This window comes from Bos mutus, chromosome 2 (assembly GCF_027580195.1).
Source record: "Bos mutus isolate GX-2022 chromosome 2, NWIPB_WYAK_1.1, whole genome shotgun sequence".
NCBI lineage: Eukaryota > Metazoa > Chordata > Mammalia > Artiodactyla > Bovidae > Bos > Bos mutus.
This window is the reverse complement of record NC_091618.1, coordinates 118,015,190-118,035,253: the sequence shown is the minus strand read 5'-3', so window position 1 is coordinate 118,035,253 and position 20,064 is coordinate 118,015,190. Positions and strand designations below refer to the sequence as shown.

The window sequence follows — 20,064 nt, the reverse complement described above, 5'->3', positions numbered from 1 at the left end:
ACCCAGGAATCGAACCCGGGTCTCCTGCATTGCAAGCAGATGCTTTACCCTCTGAGCCAACATGTTCTACAATTATCTCTTTAATTATAAATTTTCTGTTTTTCTCTCTTTTCCTTCTTCCAGTAACTCCCCGTAGGAGAATCTCGGAGCCTCTCAGTCTGTCTCTTAACTTTCAGATTTTTCATTCCTTGATCACTCTGTATTTCATTCCCTCAAAAATGAATCAGATTCACTTTTCTCTTGTTAATTTTCCCTTTGTTTTCAACAATGGATTCTTCTGATTGTTTTCACAACTGTATTATTTTTACTCTTAGGATTTCTAACTCCTTTTTCCTATCCAATCTTGTTTTATTTCTGACTGTTCTTGTTTCAGAGTTTTTGTTTCTTTATTATGGGTATTGGTTTTTCCTTTATCTCTCTGGTGGTGTGAAACATCTGATTGCTGTACTTATTTTCATTTCAGACGGAGTACATTTAGCTTTTGACTGTTGGGTGTTTCTCCTTGGGATTCATTTTCCTCATGTGTTTTGAAATTGTAGATTGTCCTCTAGATGGAAAGTGTTTGTTGTTCAGCTTTATTGTCCTTGCTTTGTTCTCTCCTCTTTTCTCTTTCCTCCTGAGCAGCTTTGCAGTGACTTCTACCTGGACCTACAGGATCTCCAGTCCAGCAACTATCTTCTGCTGTCTGATTAGGGTCACCCAAGCTCCCATGGAGATACTGTGGCTCTCAGAGGTGCAGCCAGAAAACCAGGTTGGGGAGGAGTGGCCAGCAGTGTCTGATTCCTACAGCAGCTAGCTGTAGTGTTTTCAATCTCCTTTTGTAAGGAGGGAAAACCCCATTGCTATTACTGATTTCTGCCCTTCACGGAGTGCATGCTTTGGTGTCTCTGTCCTCATAGAAATGAAACTTGTTAGCATCTCTGCGTGGATCTGAACCCAGGAACCCTGTAGCTTCAGCCCCACTTGCCACTTATGTTTCTTTATTGTCTTGTGTGTATGAGAGATGTGTGTGGGTGTGATATCCGTGTGGTGGGCAGTGATTCAAAACGTATACAACTTAAATCAGAAAAAAAAACCAATTATTGTGAAAACATGCATTTCACTTCCTCAGTTGGAATGGCACTTTTCCAAAGTAGGGATGAAAACTAGAGAGGTGGTTGTTTCCTGCAAAATAAAGATGTTAAACATGAGTTCCTGTCAAGAGAAGTAGCAAGCTAAAGATAAGGAAGATAATTTTTTTCCCATTTTCAAAGTATAATTTGTCCATAGACAATAAGAAAAATATGATCAGCTGATTCCTTCTGATGAGATAGAGTAAGCTGTCAAGTGCTTACCATCTGGTTCAGCTCCTAATCCAGATGGACTGCCAGAAGTAATTTATGAAAGGTCTGAAAGCAACTTGCTGCTCTTGGGAAAGAATCATTAAAACATATTAGCACTGGGATTTACTCCCATTCCTCAGCCTCAGTTTGTAACAAATGCAAAGGTGTAGGGAAACTGCTTCCATATAGGAAATATAACAGTCTATTTTTGAGCCAGAAGTCAATATGTCTGTGCTCTCTAGGGGGAAAAATAATTTTTCTTTCCCCTTCCCTCACCTCTCCTGGCTTAATGAATCGGGGAGAAAATACTTCCATGGTGAGGTTTCTAACAAATGTCTAAAGAAGCCTTCAGTCTGCCCTGGAGAAGGAAATGGCAACCCACTCCAGTATTCTTGCCTGGAGAATCCCATGCACAGAGGAGCCTGATAGGCTATAGTCTATAGGGTTGCAAGGAGTTGAACATGGCTGAAGTGATATAGCATGCACACACACAAACTATCATTCTCTACTGTTGCTCTAAAGTAGAACAGAGCTGTATGAAAATATAGAAATAAATTATTTTTGTGCAGAAAAAAAAAAAGAAGCCTTCAGTCTGTCATTCCTGAGCCTCTGTGATACTTGAAGAAGTCAAAATCGATATCAAGAATAATCCAATATACCCCATGTTCATACTACAGGCAGGAACCATTTAATCCATTCATAGAGTGCCTGAAGATCAAGCAGTATTTCCAATGTAAATTACAGAGCCACAGATTGTTAGGTTTAGAAAGCAGGTCCACTGGTCGCTTCTCTCCCACCCCATCAGGCAGCACCTGAGCAGTGTGTCCAGAGTCAAAACAAAATGCCCGGGGAACTTGCTTCTACCAAATTTCTATTGTCCGCCCACAGTTCTTGCCCCATCGCTTATTAACACTACTGTGAAGTAATACTGGGTGGCTAATGGAATTCTATTAATTTACTTTCAGTTCATGTAAGAATCGCTGGCAGAGTTTGAGGTCATATTTTTCCTTTGATCAAACAATCTGCATTTCAGACTCTGAGGAAATTTGGCAATAGGAAGGCTATACGTGTTTTAAAATGTTTTGGAATGTTCAAAAGAAATGTCTGGAATCTTCACAAGAAAATATCTGGCATCAATTTTTCAAGTTTCCTGCTGAAAATGGTGGAATAGGGCAGTTATAATGTGCAGATTAGGTTTTCATCAAGGAGGAAAGGAGAGGAAACAGACCTGGGGTCAGGAGTGTGGCAGTTAAAGGTTCCATTCAGAGGGAAGGGGTTAATGCCTCACGTGACAGAGATGATCTAGCTGAGGACACAGAGGAAAACAGGAGCTGGCTGTCGCGAGCAATATGATTGAGAACTTATACTAAAAAAGAGGTCTAAGCCACAAATAAGAGGGGTATGCACACGGGACAGGCAATTCAGTCTGACTCTATAAGACTTGAAACAGAGGAGAGAAGTACCCGTGAACCTAACTGTGAATCCTAAACCATCAAAGAAGAAATTGGGCAGTTTTCAGATAGCCTAAAACTTCTGTAACTAGGCAAAGGGCAACGTCATCCTTGTTTAAAAACTGTTGGAAACTGTTACTAGTGACATTTTTAATACAATAACTATCTGTGCATATATTTTTGTTCCTTAAATTTGTGTCTTCTCTTCCCTTAAATATTGATCAAAGTATATTTTATTTAATTTGAAAATATGCTTTGATTTAGTTCTTAACAAGGCTTTGTATTCAAGGTTGCAGAGGATAAATGAATGAAAAGAATATTGCCTTTTCCCTTAATTTATAGTGCAGTAGATACACAAGATAACGTATAAATCACCACAAAATGAGACTGATTTCCTAGGTCATTGAAAAATAAAAATGAATGATCCATCCAAAGACAGAGAGAGAGACATTCTATTTGGCTCGTTATGATTCATCTAAATTAAAATTGTGAGTTGCTAAAAAGCAGTATTTTTACAGAAGAAATGCTTGATTTGCTTTTGTTTCCTGTTTCCATTCTCTGTGCCAGAGGGACCTTCAAGATGTGAATCTGAACAAGATATCAGGCCCCTCTAGTGGCCACTTTGCAAACTACCGACAGACATTGAACTATCTGGCGAAGACTGCCAATTTCAAAAGAGCATGCCTGCCAGGCTTATCCTGCTTCCATCAACAGTCAGTGCAAGGGAAAGTGAAATTTTAAAAGAATATACCGCCCCTTCCCGCCATTGTATGTCAGGGACCCAGAAAAATTATTACCATGAGGTGGTAATGAATGTGGATTCAGATTAGATGAATAGGTTCAAATCCCAGCCCTGCCATTTAATAAATGTGACCTGGGTAAATTGCTGGGCATTTCTGTACCTCACTTGGCTCATCTGCAAAACAGAGATAACAGTTATAGCCAGATTACAGGGTAGTTATGAGAATTAGAAGAGATTACTTAAAACATTAAAAATGGTGCCTTGTCGCCATAAATGGATTAATTTTAGAAAATGATTTCCCATTTACTTTGACAAGCCTTACCTTCTGTATTCTCTGTACTTTCTTTCCACAGTACTTCCTCACCTTTTCTATCTTTCTCATTCCAAATTTGCCTATTTTACACAAAACTATAACATATAGGACAACTGGGATTTTAAGGACCTGTTTAGCATACAAAGTCTAAAATGTAGTCAAAATGTGATTACTGTTACCGAAACACTACTTTTACAGAATTCGTGGATATGAAGAATTATTTCCTAAACTCTCCTGATTTCTTGATTATACTCTTTACTGTCTCTGAGTTATTAAAATGTGGAACAAGTTTTAATGTTGTGAAACACTATGTGTCAGGAATCAGAGTTCTCCAAAATCAAGCTTCTCTGGGCCTCTGGTGGGCCCACAGGACACACTTGAATCCCATGTACACTCGACGAGATTCTCAAGCTGCCTGATGAGCCCTCAACTCTTTGGCAGCCTCATTGTCATTCCTGTGAAGTCACTTTCCCTCTCAGGCATTTGGGAACCTGCCCTCATTTCATTACTAATTAAATTCATTTTTACAAAGTCATAAATTAATTATTTGAGGTAAAACTCCTGAATTCTGTATCTTGTTCCAAGATCTTTTTAAGCTCTGGGTAATTAAATGTAAGAGTTATCAGCTCATCTTCATGAGTATTGGAAGGAAATGACTGATGGGAAATTAAAGACTCCAGCTTCTTACATATTAGGAGAGGCTCTGTCTCAGCGATAGGTTGAACACTGTAAAAGTGCTCATTGCATCAGCTGTGTCCTTTCGTTGTCTTGCATTGCTGGTAAGCCTATGTTGGAAATGGTTTGGAAACTTGCTAGTGTGTCTTTAGACCATAGCAAAGGGGGTCCAACTCAAAGTTCATTTGTCGTTTTAAAGGCATTTTCATTTTGTGAACTGTCCTGTCACTTTTTCTCACAAGACCAGCCCTTTGGAGAAAATTATCAGTTCAGTTAAGTTCAGTCACTCAGTCGTGTCCGACTCTTTGTGACCCCATGAATCACAGCACGCCAGGCCTCCCTGTCCATCACCAACTCCTGGAGTTCATCCAGACTCACGTCCACTGAGTCAGTGATGCCATCCAGCCATCTCATCCTCTGTTGTCCCCTTCTCCTCCTGCCCCCAATCCCTCCCAGCATCAGGGTCTTTTCCAATGAGTCAACTCTTCGCACGAGGTGGCCAAAGTACTGGAGTTTTAGCTTTAGCATCAGTCCTTCCAAAGAAATCCCAGGGCTGATCTCCTTCAGAATGGACTGGTTGGATCTCCTTGCAGTCCAAGGGACTCTCAAGAGTCTTCTCCAACACCACAGTTCAAAAGCATCAATTCTTCGGTGCCCAGCTTTCTTCACAGTCCAACTCTCACATCCATACATGACCACAGGAAAAACCATAGCCTTGACTAGATGGACCTTTGTTGGCAAAGTAATTATACCTGTGTATAATTAACAGGTACAAAATTATAATATGAGGCTTGGTTTCCTCTTATGAACATGTACATCATATTCCTCATTATTTGTGATAGTTTCGTTTTCACCTAATGATTGCAGCCTTGAGTCTTCATAATCATTCAGAACCAAGACCTAATGTCACATGAATATTTTACCCTATTGGATCAGTCAGTGTTTTGTTAATTGGCTGATATACATTTCTATTCAAAGATCATCTTTAGATAAATGAAGCTTTCAAATAAACCCCCAGGAAAACTCTTGGCAGACATCCTGTGCTTTTTGCCATAGGGCTCTCAAAACATCTTAGAGAAATATTAAAAAGTGAATATTTAGGAAAGAAGATTAGACCTGGTTGCAAAAATGCATAACTCATATTTTCCCTCAGGACTGAGTTAAACAAAAGAACATCATTTGGTTTTGCTCTGTGCTGTACCAGGACTACAGCTTCTTAACTTCTATTATCCTGAAGCTTAATAACTTTTATCAAGTCATACTTATGGAAGATTCATCTTCTAGTGTTTCCTGTTCCTGGGGCTTCTCTATAAGGGTGGAGTGAACTAACAGCTGGCTTGTTCCATTCAGCTCTCGGGTGACCGGTGTCTGTGAGATTATGGGCTGCCTCAGAAGACGGGTAGAACATCTGACTGAACAGTGTTCAGCGCACAAGGAATTTGCTCTTAAGAGACAGCAATTAACAGCCTCGGTAGAGGGCCACCTAAGAGAGGTAATTTCATAAAGTGTGTCCTCCTTCAGGTATAATGCTATTTAGATGTGGCCCCTTACCTGGTGGTGACAGATGATGGTATGGCAATGACAGCATGTGGGCCCGTATGGTGGGAGTACAGGGCGTGTCTCCTTAGGATTCCCTTCATCCCACGTTAGGCTTTACATTCAAACAGAAGGAAGCTGTAATTCACTACTACTCACCAACCATCCCTGTCCCAGGCTGCCAAAACTAGAAGCATCATGCTTCCTGCCTCCCAACCTCGAGCATGTTTACACAAAGGCAGCTCTCACTTTGCACAGAACTGTGTTAACTGTGTTCATTGAACCAGGTGCACAATTGGGATTGTGTTCTCCTTGATTCACACGGCTCTGTGCATGGCTCCCGTATGCATGCTTTGATTGTCATGGCACCATACGATAGAAGAACAGTGGATAATGCTTCCCTGCTGGCTCGGTGGTAAAGAATCCACCTGCCAGCAGAGGAGACACAGGTTCAATGCCTGGTCTGGGAAGATCCTTCCTTCCGCAGAGCAACTAAGCCCCATGCATCACAACTATCGAGCCTGTGCTCTGGAGCCCAGGAGCCACAACTACTGAGCCCACGTGCCCTAGAACCCCTCTCCACAGCAAGAGAAGCCACTGTAATGAGAAGCCCGCACACTGCAACCAGAGGGTAGCCCCCTCTCACGGCAACTAGAGAAAAGCCAGCATAGCGGTGAAGACCCAGTGCAGCCAAAAATAAATTAAAAAAATTTTTTAAAAGAACAGCAGGCTGATACCAAAAAAAAAAAAGTGAGTTTTACAGTTTCCAGGAATAAATTGACATTATCATAAATTATTGAACTAAGACAGTGCAAAGTACCAAGACTACTCTGAATAAAACCAGACATGTAAAATCCTTTCTCCAAAGTGAATACAATGGTTTGAAGAATTTTATTTCCTATTTTCAAAAAAGAATGAAACCAGGCAGCTACTATTTGGCTAAACAAAAATTACTGGTCTATGGATGGAATTATAGCAAAACCTAGTATCTCAATGACATTAATGCTTATGAACCATGTTCAAAGGCTGGGTCTCCAATTTTCAATGATTTTTTTTTTTTTTTTTTTTGCCTCAATGGACTTACACGTCTGACTTACACAAATGGCATTAATAGACTTCACAGGAGAGGTCATTAAATAATCAAGTCTCTATCTACATTGCCTCCTCGCCTGTTATTGATCCAGAGATGGGAGTGTGAGCCTTGTTCTGATGCTTGGGTCCAGGGAGATTGCAAATATGGCGGCAGCTGTAGTGTTGCATTCCCTGGAGCCTGAGATTCAAGCTAATGTGGTAGAGGTGGATAAAACAGTAGCAACTCAAACAGCTATTGCTAATTGTCTTGCTACTGTGAAGTCAGAGCCAATTTGACTCTGGGAAGTATGGACTCTAGTCCGAGCAAGGCAGTAACTTGAATTGAATAGAACCCTTTACAGGTCACTATATTCATTTATCCTTTGTATATCGAAGTCACCCACATTCATCAATTAAGTCTCCTGAGCACACTCCTGTGTTTTGTTATCACATATATAGCAAGTGGTGCTGCCCTAGAGTCCCTCAGCCCTAAATAAAGTAATCCATAGAGTGATCTAATACTTGTGCTGAACTTCTGTTTCAAAATGTACCTGTAAATTGGGCTCCATTCAGCATATAGTGCATGATTGTGATTTAATGAACCAGAAAAGTTCATCTCTATTGATGTGTTGACAAGTGCATTATCCTTTTTAGGTAATATAGATAATAAATTTTTAGAGAATGTGTATTGTTTCTGTTATCTCATTGCTATTAATAAGAGAAATATCTGTAAACATGTATCCTTTCTTGGTGGGTCAGTAATACTACCACGTATGAAGAGCAGCATTATTAAATATAAAATTCTGAAATATTTTAGACCATTTTTAGATTAAATTGATATATATTAAAGTGTAATGGGAAAGTAGAGAGCAATATCTGTCTTTCCTACACATATGCATGCATATATGCCAATATTTATTGCTAAGGCTGAAATATATTCTTTATTTCTGAAGGTTGAAATGTCCATTCAGAAAATCAGCACAATACTTTCCAATGCAATGGATGTCGGTTCCAGCCTTTCTGAATCAGAGAAGATTTTGAGTAAATATCTGGAACTAGATAAACAAGCTAAGGTAAATAAAATGAGAGTTATTATTATAGTTATGATTTTGTGAATATAATTTCTTTTCAGTAGCTATAAAACTTAATCCTAGCTCCCTTAAGGGCTGCAATTCTAAATTAGTATTATGGCAAATAATGAAACTCCTACTAGTAACTACAAATAAAAAAACTCCGACTAGTATGTGCATCTAGATTACTTATATGTGCATTTATTAGGGTGTTTGAGCTCACAGAAACTCAGCATTATAGCCTGGTATTAGACACTTACTTGGCCCTCTTTCCTTGCCTGGCAGATGTTAGCAGTTCCTTCTGGGGGTTCCAGAGGAGGCAGAGAGAGTGCTTCTCTAAGGCTATTTGTAATTTTCTGCTAGAGTAAGTTGCAAAAGAAAATTACCAAAAGCAACATGCATTGATGCAGATTCCAGGAGATTAAAAAAAAATCTTGTTTGCACACCCAGTGTTTAGAGACAGAAGATGCCCCCTCCTCTGTCTGAAATTTTCTCTAGCACCCTTTCACCCCTTTCGCATGGCACTTGGGTTCAAATATTCCTGCATAAAGTCCCTGCCTGCCCCAGCAGGTGGTTAGGAAGGTGGAGCGTACCCCTGTCTGCAGGAAAACGGCCTCGCTATTCCATCTTTCCTTTTTTTTTAATTTAATGTTTATTTTATGTTGGGGTATTATTGATTTACAATTTTGTGTTAGTTCTTGCTATACAGCAAAGTGCTATACGTGTGTGTGTGTGTATACATACACACATTCTTTTTCAGATTCTTTTCTCATATAGGTTATTACAGAATATTAAGTAGCATTCCCTGTGTATACAGTAGGTCCTTGTTGATTATCTATTTTATATATGGTAGTGTATATAAAAGTGTATATGTCAATCCCAATCTCCTAATTTATCCGAGTCTCCTTCACAAATAGCATCCCCACCTGAAACTCACAGATGAACCAATATTTAAGGGGGTGTTTTAAATTCATTATTTTTTTTAAAAAACTTTTTTTTTTCAGAGTTCTAGGACTTTTAATCTGTCCCAAAATTGCTGAAGCAAAAATCATGATAAAACGTTCTGCTTTCCTTTACACCCCCCAACGCAAAAAAAAAAAAAAAAAAAAAAACTCCGTAGGAAAAAAATGGTTTTGTACATGGGAAGAAACAATATAAATTCAAAACTTACAGATAAGGGTTAGCTCTATCACTCTTTAAAAAGTTTATACGAATATCCAGTCAACACCAACAAGGTTACCTCCCTTGAAATGTTATCTATACGGATTTCCAAGTAGACCACAGAGCTGTATACTGTCTTGGAATGTCCTCAGAAGGCTCTGTCGTTGATCAGTTAACAGAGTAAAAACCCCAGAGTCCTTTCTTTCAAATGGAAGAGGGAGAGTTTTTTAAAATTCATTATTTAAAACGTCTAAAATGAAATACATGCCTGAAGTCAATTTCATTTTTTTTATTTTAAAAATATGAGAGAAAAGGAGGACATTTTATGGGGAGAAACTCCTCCGTTTCCTTTTTCCCAGAGTACTCTGTGGGAGCAGCGCTTGTAAATGAAAGTTAGCTTTGGTTAGTGGAGCATTTGGGAAGTGTATTAAATACAAGTGCAAGGGCAGTCCCTCCTGGTTGTAAATGAGGGTGTAGCTTCTCTCTTTCATGTTTGCTTGGATCCTAGCCTGGTCTCACAGTCTATGGCAATCATGTATGTAGTGCTTACCTCCCCATCCATTGACTCAGTGGTTAAATTTCATGTGCCAGAAATTACACTCAAGAGAAATCATATGAGAGCCACCCTAGGCAAGTCAAATTCACTGACTCTTTAGATTATTCAGACCTCATCTGTACCGTATTCCCTACATGCATATATATGGAATTTAGAAACATGGTAACAATGACCCTATATGTGAGATAGCAAAAGAGACACAGATATAAAGAACAGACATTTGGACTGTGGGAGAAGGTGAGGGTGGGATGATGTGAGAGAATAACATTGTAATATGTATATTGCTGCTGCTGCTGCTGCTCAGTCAACTTCAGTCATGTCCGACTCTGTGCGACCCCATAGACGGCAGCCCACCAGGCTCCCCCGTCCCTGGGATTCTCCAGGCAAAAACACTGGAGTGGGTTGCCATTTCCTTCTCCAATGCATGAAAGTGAAAAAATAAAGTGAAGTCGCTCAGTTGTGTCTGACTCCTAGGGACCCCACGGACTGCAGCCCACCAGGCTCCTCTGTCCATGGGATTTTCCAGGCAAGAACACTGGAGTGGGTTGCCATTTCCCTCTCCAATGCATGAAAATGAAAAGTGAAAGTGAAGTCGCTCAGTCGTGTCCAGCTCTTCGCGACCCCATGGACTGCAGCCTACCAGGCTCCTCTGTCCATGGAATTTTCCAGGCAAGAGTACTGGAGTGGGGTGCCATCACCTTCTCCGAATATGTATATTACCAGATGTGAAATAGATCACTAGTCCAGGTTCGATGCATGAGACAGGGTGCTCAGGCCTGGTGCACTGGCAGGACCCTGAGGGATGGGATGCAGAAGGAGGTGGGAGGGGGGTTCAGGATGGGGAACACATATACACCCATGGCTGATTCATGTGAATGTATGGCAAAAACTACTACAATATTGTAAAGTAATTAGCCTCCAAATAAAATAAATTAATTAATTAAAAAATAAAAACTCATAAATGGAGATTTTTAAGGAGACTGAATAATTAACATGGAATTTTTTAAAATTAAAAAATGAGTAAACAATTTCTATAAATTATCATCTCTTATAAAATTAATTTACTTTCTAGAGCTACTGGTAAATTTCACAAAGCAATTATCATGTATAATTATTTTAATTATTTAAAAAATGTCTGTTTTATAACCTTTCATACTAAATAAACTTTCTCCTATCTCTACACACAAAAAAAGAATGTTCTAAATAAGAAGTATAGTAATAGACTGAAAGAGTAATCGAGATGGTTTTCATTTAGTGGTGCCTTTTCTTGAATTTTGAAATGTGTGCCTTTTTTATTGAGGAGAGTTTTGGTACAAGTTCAATTAATTAATCGTAATAGATGGCTGAACCGAAGGTAATGGAATGTGAGTGTTCACGATTCCCCTGTCAGCCGCTGACCCCCTGTGCTCGGCTTTTGTAGGAGACATCACATGAATTAGAAGCAGCTGCAAAACTCTTGACAGAGAAACATGATTTTGAACTTGATGAACTGGCATCGCTTTCTTCTAAAGCTAAACGGCTAGAGGAAGAATTAAACATATTTGGCCAAAGCATCAACTCCAGGTCACAAGTCCTACAAACTTACGTGGCATTTCTAAAGTCATCGGAGGAGGTACAGTACCTATGGGCTGTCCTCTTTGGCAACACGACAAAGAGGCTGTGTTGAAACACTTTTTACTATGGCCTGCCATTATTTACAATATTCTAAACATAAAACAAAATTATTTAAAAATCAGTCATTTTCTATTTTGAAGTAAGTCATCAATCTCTTCAAAATACCTAAGCAATGTGTGTGATTTATTTGAAGTACACAGAATTGGAAATTATGGTCTGTTGAGTCTGGTCTCAGATCTGTCTTGTTTAATGCTTCTTAATAAGTTTCCTCTGAGAGCTTCTTAGGAAGCATTATTTTGACTGGTTTGTATTAAATAATCTGTAAAATTTCCTCTGGTAGACTAGCATTCCGTCTCTCAAAGGTCCCAGCTTCTCGAAGGTGGCATCAGTAATAGAAAAGTAATTAGCCTCCAATTAAAATAAATACATTTATATTTTAAAAAAAACAAAAGACAAAAAAAAAGAGAAAAGTGCTGGAGTCCCACCTCTTAACTCTGGTCCCAGTGTACCCATGCTCCATTGCTCAGTCGTGTCCAACTCTTTGTGGCCCCATGGACTGCAGTCTGCCAGGCTCCTCTGTCCATGGGATTTCCTGGTCAAGAATACTGGACCGGGTTTCCATTTGCTCCTCTGGGGGATCTTCCCAACCCAGGAGTCAAACCCGTGTCTTTTGGTTGGCAAGCAGATTCTTTGCCACTGAGCCACCAGGGGAGCACCCATGTGTACTCTCCTTTCAGGGAGAAGGCTGCTGCTTCAGTGGCAGATAGAGCTCTGCAAAATCTGCTCAGGGGTGAAGTCACCAAAGGCAAGTAGCCTTCTCCTCCAGTCCCCTCACCACACTCACCCGTGATCCTGTCTGCCCTCTTTGCCTCTGCCTACTCTCTTTCTACAATAGTCTGAGTTCTCGCCATCTGAAGGAGGGACATGCCCAGGCCTTGGAAATCTCAGGGAACCACTGTCTCCTTTTCCACATCTTTCTTTATCCCGGATTTTTTTTTTTTCAATTTTTCTTAACCTTGAACTCTCAGGGTTTGGCAGACTACAACTGACAGGTTGTTCTGTTGATGAACATTTTCTCCAAACTTGAAATGGTGGAGAAGGTACAAAGAAGTACTTGCTCTGCATCTTCATTGCCAAAAATGTACCTTCTTAGTTTCTAGCTCAGCACTTGCTTCCACTGGCCACTCTGGCCTCTGGGGCCAGGGACTTGGTGATTAGGGCTGATTTCTCAGCTTTACAGGCAGCACTTTCACAGAAGGACTCCCTGTCCTTTCATCTGCCCGGCTTTCGCTCTATTTTCTCACCTGGCAGAGGCTCCTGTCCTCACCCTGGCAGGGCTTTCAGTCTGTCCAGCCTCCTCTCCCTTGGGCTTTCCTTCTTTCCTCGCCAGCTTATTCAATTGCATTATACTCCCCCTACCCTCACTTCCCTGGCTTCCACCGTAACTCTGCCAATTCCCAATTCTAGATCAATCCAACACTCTGTTTACTCTGCTTCTCTTTCCAAGCTTCCAGACGCTCCTGTGGAAAGTCAAACAATTGTGCTGGTTGGTGCTGTTACAAATTCAAGGGTCTTTTTCCTCAGCTGAGCACCCCTCCCCCGCTACCATATGCCCTCCAGTTGCTGCCCATTCAGTAGTGACGCTCAAGCTTCTTACCACAGTTTCCATTCCTAAATCTGCACTCTTACCTTGTATGTGACTGAAAAAATACATGAGTCCATTGAGCCAAATTGCCTCGTCTTCTATCAGCTTCCAAACCCACGGACATATTCTCCCTTCCTCCACTGTCACCAATAAAGTGGGGTTTCTGCATGTGTCCCCCTATAACCAGCCCTCGGTACCTCCCTGTCTGCTCCCGAATCCTTCAGAATGTAGCTTTAGCATCCATTCTTGAATTTTGAAAATCTGCTTCTTATGTTTCTTCCCTCTCTTTCGTCTACAGTTCTCCCCAAGCAGTCTTGCCTTCACTATGGCTGCCACTCTATAGTCTTCTTTCCTTTCACATCTGGACTCGTGGGATGGGAAGATGACGTTTCTTTCCTCCTCTTGTTGATCCTCTCCAATCCTCATCCCACTGCCACTTAGTTTATCCTTGGTTCAGCCTTGCCTTTTACCAACTCTTCACTCCATTGAAAACACTCTTATAAGCTTATTACTTGCTAGTTGACAGATGAAATGGTGTATTTTCAGTCTTTATTCCACTTGATCTCTCTGCCATATTTGTTTAACCCAGTTAGTCATACTTACCTCCTTTGACTTTATAAAGAAAAACAGATTTAATGAGGTATAATTTACATACCCTAAAATTGCCTATTTTAGGATGTAGTGATTTTTAGTATTTATTTATAAAATTGTGCAAACATCAGTGCACTCCAGTTTTGGTATGTTTCCACCACCCCAAAAAGAGCCTATGAATACTTTTTGTCAGTCCTGGTTGCCAATCTCCCAGCCTCAGGCACGTACTAATCTGCTTTCTGTCCCTATCAGTTCACTTCAGTTCAGTCACTCAGTCGTGTCCGATAGATTTGCCTTATTTGGATATTTCACATAACTGGGATAATCATCCTGTTTGCTTCTTTATCTGTTACTTCCTTTTCTTGATTCAATTCTCTGTTCCTGAAGTGTGGTGGGTCACAGACTTCTTGCCTGTGCTCTCTCTTTTGTGCATTCTACACACTCTCCCTACAAAAATCACCCCCAACCAACACATCTTTGGTTTGCAATGCATCAGTAACCCCAAATTGGTTCTTCAGCCCCAACTGTTATGAGCTCCAGGCCAGTATTTTCAACTTCCAATTATACTAACTACCTACTGGTATTCTGTAGCCTCCTTAAAACTCAACAGAACACAACTGGTTATCTTTTCTTCAAACGTGTTTCCTTCTGTATTTTGGCATTGGATTAATGAACCCACCATCTTTCAGAAGTCCTGTGTAGAAGTTCAAAGTCTGTTCTAATCCCTCTGTTAATGAGGACTTATTTTGTATCAGTACCTGAACTTTTAATTCCTGATTTTGTTTCATCCTTATAATATCCCTATATGTATTCACTATTATCCTCACTTTACAAATGAGAGAAACTGAAGCTCTGGGAAGTTAGACAAAACAGGTAGTAAACATCAGAGCTGAGGTTTAATCCCCAGTCTCCTCCCTTTTGTTTTTCCATATTCTGAAGGCCATGCTATCCCATATCTGTCTTTAGAGACGACCTGTGAGATTTCTGAATTCGCCTTTGTACCATCACCTCCTCAGTGCAGGTCCTCATCATCCTTGCCCAGGTTAAAGAAATTGTATCTGCCTGTTCTCTCTGCCTTCTGTAATTCTCCCCTTCATGCCTTTCAAAAAACGATCATTCTAAAGCACATCTGATCATGTTACCTCCTGAAATTCAGGCAATATGACAAATATAATTTGTGACGCAAATTATAACTTTTACTCTCAAATGGATAATGTATTAAAGTTGATTATTAATTCACTTTAAAAAAGAAAGTAGTCCATATTCAAGGGAAATTCCTGTAATGACATCATGCTTACTTACATTCAAGGAGGTTTATTTTTGAGCAGTTAGGAAAGGAGGATGACTTAAAGTTTAGGTTTTGAGAATTTCACATAACTGACAGCCCATCAGATTGGCACCCCAGCCTGTAGCGCACAATGCCACTGAAGTACTGATGGTTGTCATGCTGATTTGGAGTCACTGTGAGAGCTGTCAGTTGTTTCAAGCTAACGAGAATGTGTCACATCATGTTGAGTAGAGTACCAAACATGTTGAAACCGGCTGGCTGGCTTTATCCCAACCCAATGATGATGCTTGCGTCTTAACACTCAGCGTGTGCTATCTGGACTTCACCCACACCGATATCGTTTATCCTGCTCTTAACCAGCCCGTGTTTCACACTTGTACCTTCGCGCTCATTATTCCTTCCATCTGGAGCCCCCTTCTCCTATTCCCTGTCACCCTGGACAATCTGAAAGACACAGATCAAGTGTTACTTTTGTTGTGCTTTCCGGTTTCTTTAGATAGAGCTGGTGGTCCCTCCTCAGTGTGCCCAGAACATGGTGTGCATACTTGTCTTCGTGGTATAATAATTTGCTTATGGTTCTCTTTCTCCCAGAATTATCTTTGGGAGCCCAGGGAGACAGATGCTTAGTTCTTACTATGAAATCGTAGGGGACCCCCTGGAGGAGGTAGCATTTTAACTATCTCATGAAGGATAAGTAGGAGTTGAAAACTAAGAAAAGATCATTCTGGGCTGAGGAAATAAGCATCAGCAAAACAGAGGCATGAATAAATGGAATATGGGGAAAGAAGAGAGAAGTTCTGTGAGTGCCCTTTGCAGCACTCATTAAATGAAGAACCATGTTAAAATCTTTAAAATATAGTGACTAACCACTGCTGAAATTTCATACCTTCTTTAGATGGCTTTCAGTAGATATGAACTCTTTGAGTCTTGTCCTGTTGGCTGTTAAACTGAAAGAAAGTGAAAGTTGCTCAGTCATGTCAGACTCTTTGCAATCCCACTGACTGTGGCCCACCAGGCTCCTCTGTCCATAGAATTCTCCAGGCCAGAATACTGGAATGGGTAGCTATTCCCTTATCCAGGAGATCTTCCCAACACAGGGATCAAACCCAGGTCTTCTGCACTGCAGGCAGATTCTTTACCATCTGAGCCACCAGGGAAGCCCATTGGCTATTAAGTATTATTCAAAATGCTTAAAAAATTGTGTCAAAATTTTTCTACTACTTCTATAATACCCAGTTTTGTGTTAATCTATAGTTCTACAGGCACATTTGATTTTATATAAACTCTGTCCAAAGACACTGATTTAAAATAATCTAGTACTGCTTATATTGGTTAGCCAATAAGAAAATATAATTCTAGGGAGGTAAAGTAACCTCAATAACATTTTCTCATGGAGGCAGTTTAATATTAATACACATACAGAAAATTCATAGTTATTAGTACTCTTTTGTTCTGGCTTATCACTGAGGAGAAGCAAGTCGTGATTTACTGATTATGAATAATTTTTTCACTGATTTACATTTCCTTTTGATTTGTAATCCTTGATTTTATATGTTTATCTTTCTTCTGAATTATAAAACTCAGCTCTAAAATGAAACCACACTGGTCTTTGACATAAATTGTCCCCAGTTGCAAAGCCTACACATGTACAGTACATAAATATGATTTTGGCTACAGTAACTAGGTCTTCTGGATAATAAACTTGTCAGCTCAATTTACTACCCAGGGGGTAGTCAGTCTGGTCTGTCAACAACCTAAATAGATTTGTGTCTTTTCAGTCAGTTGACAGTACTTAATAATTATTTAAAGAATTCTGAAATGTAGGTTCCAAGTAAATTCTTATATAGGCTTTCACTGGAATCTAGTATTTTTCCCTTTAAAAATGTTTTGAAGTGTTCTTAACTTTCATTTATATTCTCTCTCTTTTTTTCAGGTAGAGAAACAATGTCAGGGCCTAAAGGAGTTTTACCAAACTGATATCCTACGAAAGGAGGAGGGCGGTGCTGAAGCCAAGCATTGGTCTGACTCAGTGGAGAAACAATGGCAGCTATTTTTAAAGAGGAGTTTTTTAACGCATGACCTTGGGCTCGAGTTCCTTAATTTAATAAATATGGTAAGAACGACAGTAAATGAGTCACACCTTCTTCAAGGATTATTGTCTTGTCAAGAAAATCAAGATTTCAACCAAATTCAAAATTCTTTCAACCGTCATTCAGTCCAGGCTGGTTTTGGTCCTAGACCCCTTGTGAGTTTTCTAGCTATTATATCATTAAGAAGAAAGATAGGAAAATAATCTGAGCCCAGCATTGTTATTATTTTTGTTCTGAGTTAGGTTGAGAGCATGCAACAAGATTCTTCTTTGGTCCTAGACCCTTCCAGGGTATTCAAGGAGAGTTTATCATCAGGATACAATAGCTATTAAATCTAAAGAGTAATTAAGGATAGAAGGAAAAGAAGGAAAAATACCAATAAAACTCAAGACAAGAAGTTTGCAACATTATTATTATTACACAGAGTCCTCAGAGGTTCACCAGATGGAGACTCAACCAGAGTGAGAGAAAGTTCTGAGTTAGGTTGAGAAACATGCAACAAGATTTTCCATGGTCTACTTTTATATACTGAGATGTTAGATTTGGGGTCAGCAGGCTCAAAGTCAGGTGCTTCATACAAATGACAGATAACATCTAGGGGGGATGAATCTTCATTTTGAAGTCAATCAGGACACTTATTTCTATCTTATAACACCAGATTTTGGGGTTTAGTTGAAAGCCCCATTGTCTAACGTGATTAATATCAAATGTTAATACTTATTTCTTCTATAATTTTAAGTTGTTGGAGTTAAACATTTGTACAATTTCTAATCACTAGAAGTTTTACTTATATCAACCTGTTTTTAGAGGGTTTAAAGCAGGCCATTGGGAGGCTGTGAGCAATCACATGTGGCGGAAGCCTCTTATTCTTCAGAAGATTTGTAGGTTAAAAACACCTTATCACGCCCAGGAATTATTATTAACTGGAGCTCTAGGTTAACTCCTTCTCTGAAAGAGGTGGTGGGGACAGCCCCGTAAAGTCAGAGGTGTAGGTAAGAGCACAAAGTAGTAAAGTAGGCAGGCTCTGGTTATGGGGGTAGATGCTCGAGGATTTCCACAGTTTAATCCAGCCTCCTTCCTCATGACCTTTGTTTAGAAAACAATCTAGGATGAATCTTCATTTTGAAGAATATCTTCTATGTACCTAATTTTAAAACAGTTTGATTTTAAAGTATTAGAAAACTTAAAATGCCCATTCACAACAGAACTCTTATTCTTAAAAGATGGTTAATCCACCTCTTTTAAAACAGTTTGTTTTATGTTTTTTTTTTTTTAATGTTAAGTTGAATCTCTCTTCATATCTGATTCTAACCCTCTATAGATCCACAGAGAAGAAAAATGTATTCATATTTCATCCCTCTTACACTCAAAAAATTTTCAAACCTGGAAGACAGTTGCAAAGTCCAGTTTGAGTCTTCTCCAGCTAACTAGATATAAATCCTTTCTATTATTTAAGAGGTAGCTTTATTTTTTTCTTCATCCTAATCCTCCCTCCCAAAATTGTCCATGACCTATCAAAACCATTCATAATATGTAAACAAAAAGTAAAGCACCACTTCAACACAAAGTGGACATCATTCTTTACCAATGAGAACTAAGATTAGACTAGTGCTTATAGCAATAATTTTACTTTATTGGTTCATATTAAGCTTGTGATGAAAGAAAACTGTAATCACATCACATTTTTTTACTGCAATTCCTGCCAAGATGGGTCTCTCCCATTTTATATCCTTGTCACCTATTTATCTGTTTCATACAAATGTGAGCTTTTATATTTATTCCTACTTTGTATCACTTTGTTAGTTTTAACTCATGATTGCATCTTGTTAAACTAATTTTGTGCCTGTTATCTACTACATTAGCCATCTCTCCTGGGTTTAATGTCATATATTAATAAGTAAGCCTCCCACGGCTGCAATTAGATCTTTAATAAAAGTGTCTGAGGGTCAGGTTGATACTCCAATCCATTAAGCAATCAGTTGATAAACCAGTCTTTGAAACAATCATTGACACTCCCAGTAGTACTTTATTTTAACCAGCATTTCACAGTCTTTTTCTCAAGTCTCTATTGAAAGATGCTGCTAAAAGGAAGGTCTGTCTACCCAGTATCCTATCAATTGTGTAATATAATTTGGCAAAAACTAGGTTGACTCCTGGTGATCTAAGGGTTCTTTCCGAAGTGCTCACAATCTGCTTGATCAGTGATGATTTTATTGCCCTGGTTTTCAGTATAAAGCCTATTGATCAGTAAATCACATAGTCCAGGCTTTCCCCTGTCTGATAATCAGGGCATTTTTCTTTCTCTAATTTTCTGGCCCTCCTCCCATTTTCTGTAGATTTGCAAAGATGGCTGACATCTGCAGTTTTCTCAGAACTCTGACATGTGATGAATCTCAATCTGGAGCCCAAATTCATTTGAAACAGTCTCTAACTATTCTCATCTACTTTGAGCTACAATTTCTTCTTTATCTTAGTTGTTTCAAACTTTGTTGTTTAAAGACCATTCTTCTTAAACCTATATGGAGACAAAATATGCAATAAATAATTCTAATTCATCTAACACTATCCTTAAGCATCAGTGAGGATCTGTTGAGTATTTTACCTATGTTCTTATATTTGTGCTTTACTATAAAAAATGTTATTTTTTACTTAGAACATTTAGAACATATATTATCTGTCTATATCCATCTTTAAGATTTTTACTTTTTTCAGTATATTGTTATGTGTATTTCTTCACTGTGTACTTCTCTAATTTGCACTTAAAAAGGAATTTACATATTTGCAAACTGCACTTTTCTTAGTCTAGCCTTTTTCAAACTATCTTCCTTTTGAGAAATTATATTTTTCAGTTCTGAAATTTCTAGTTGGTTCTTTTTTTACTATGTTATATTACCAGCAAAAATCTCTCTTGTATCCTCTCTTTCTCAATCTTTCCTGTG

General features: G+C 39.2%; 1 protein-coding gene across 4 annotated transcripts in view; it reads left to right on the top strand.

Moving 5' to 3' along the window:
* Positions 1-20,064, top strand: part of CCDC141 (coiled-coil domain containing 141) — a 227,941-nt gene that overhangs the window by 156,930 nt on the left and 50,947 nt on the right. For all 4 annotated transcript variants that reach the window (XR_011461869.1, XM_070359081.1, XM_070359090.1 and 1 more), the window contains 4 exons: positions 5,854-5,995; positions 8,064-8,183; positions 11,318-11,509; positions 16,969-17,148. Coding sequence is in view for 3 of the 4 variants with exons in the window: in XM_070359081.1 (XP_070215182.1) it covers positions 5,854-5,995; positions 8,064-8,183; positions 11,318-11,509; positions 16,969-17,148 (634 nt within the window). In the remaining variant the exon portion in view is untranslated. The remainder of the gene's footprint in view (positions 1-5,853; positions 5,996-8,063; positions 8,184-11,317; positions 11,510-16,968; positions 17,149-20,064) is intronic.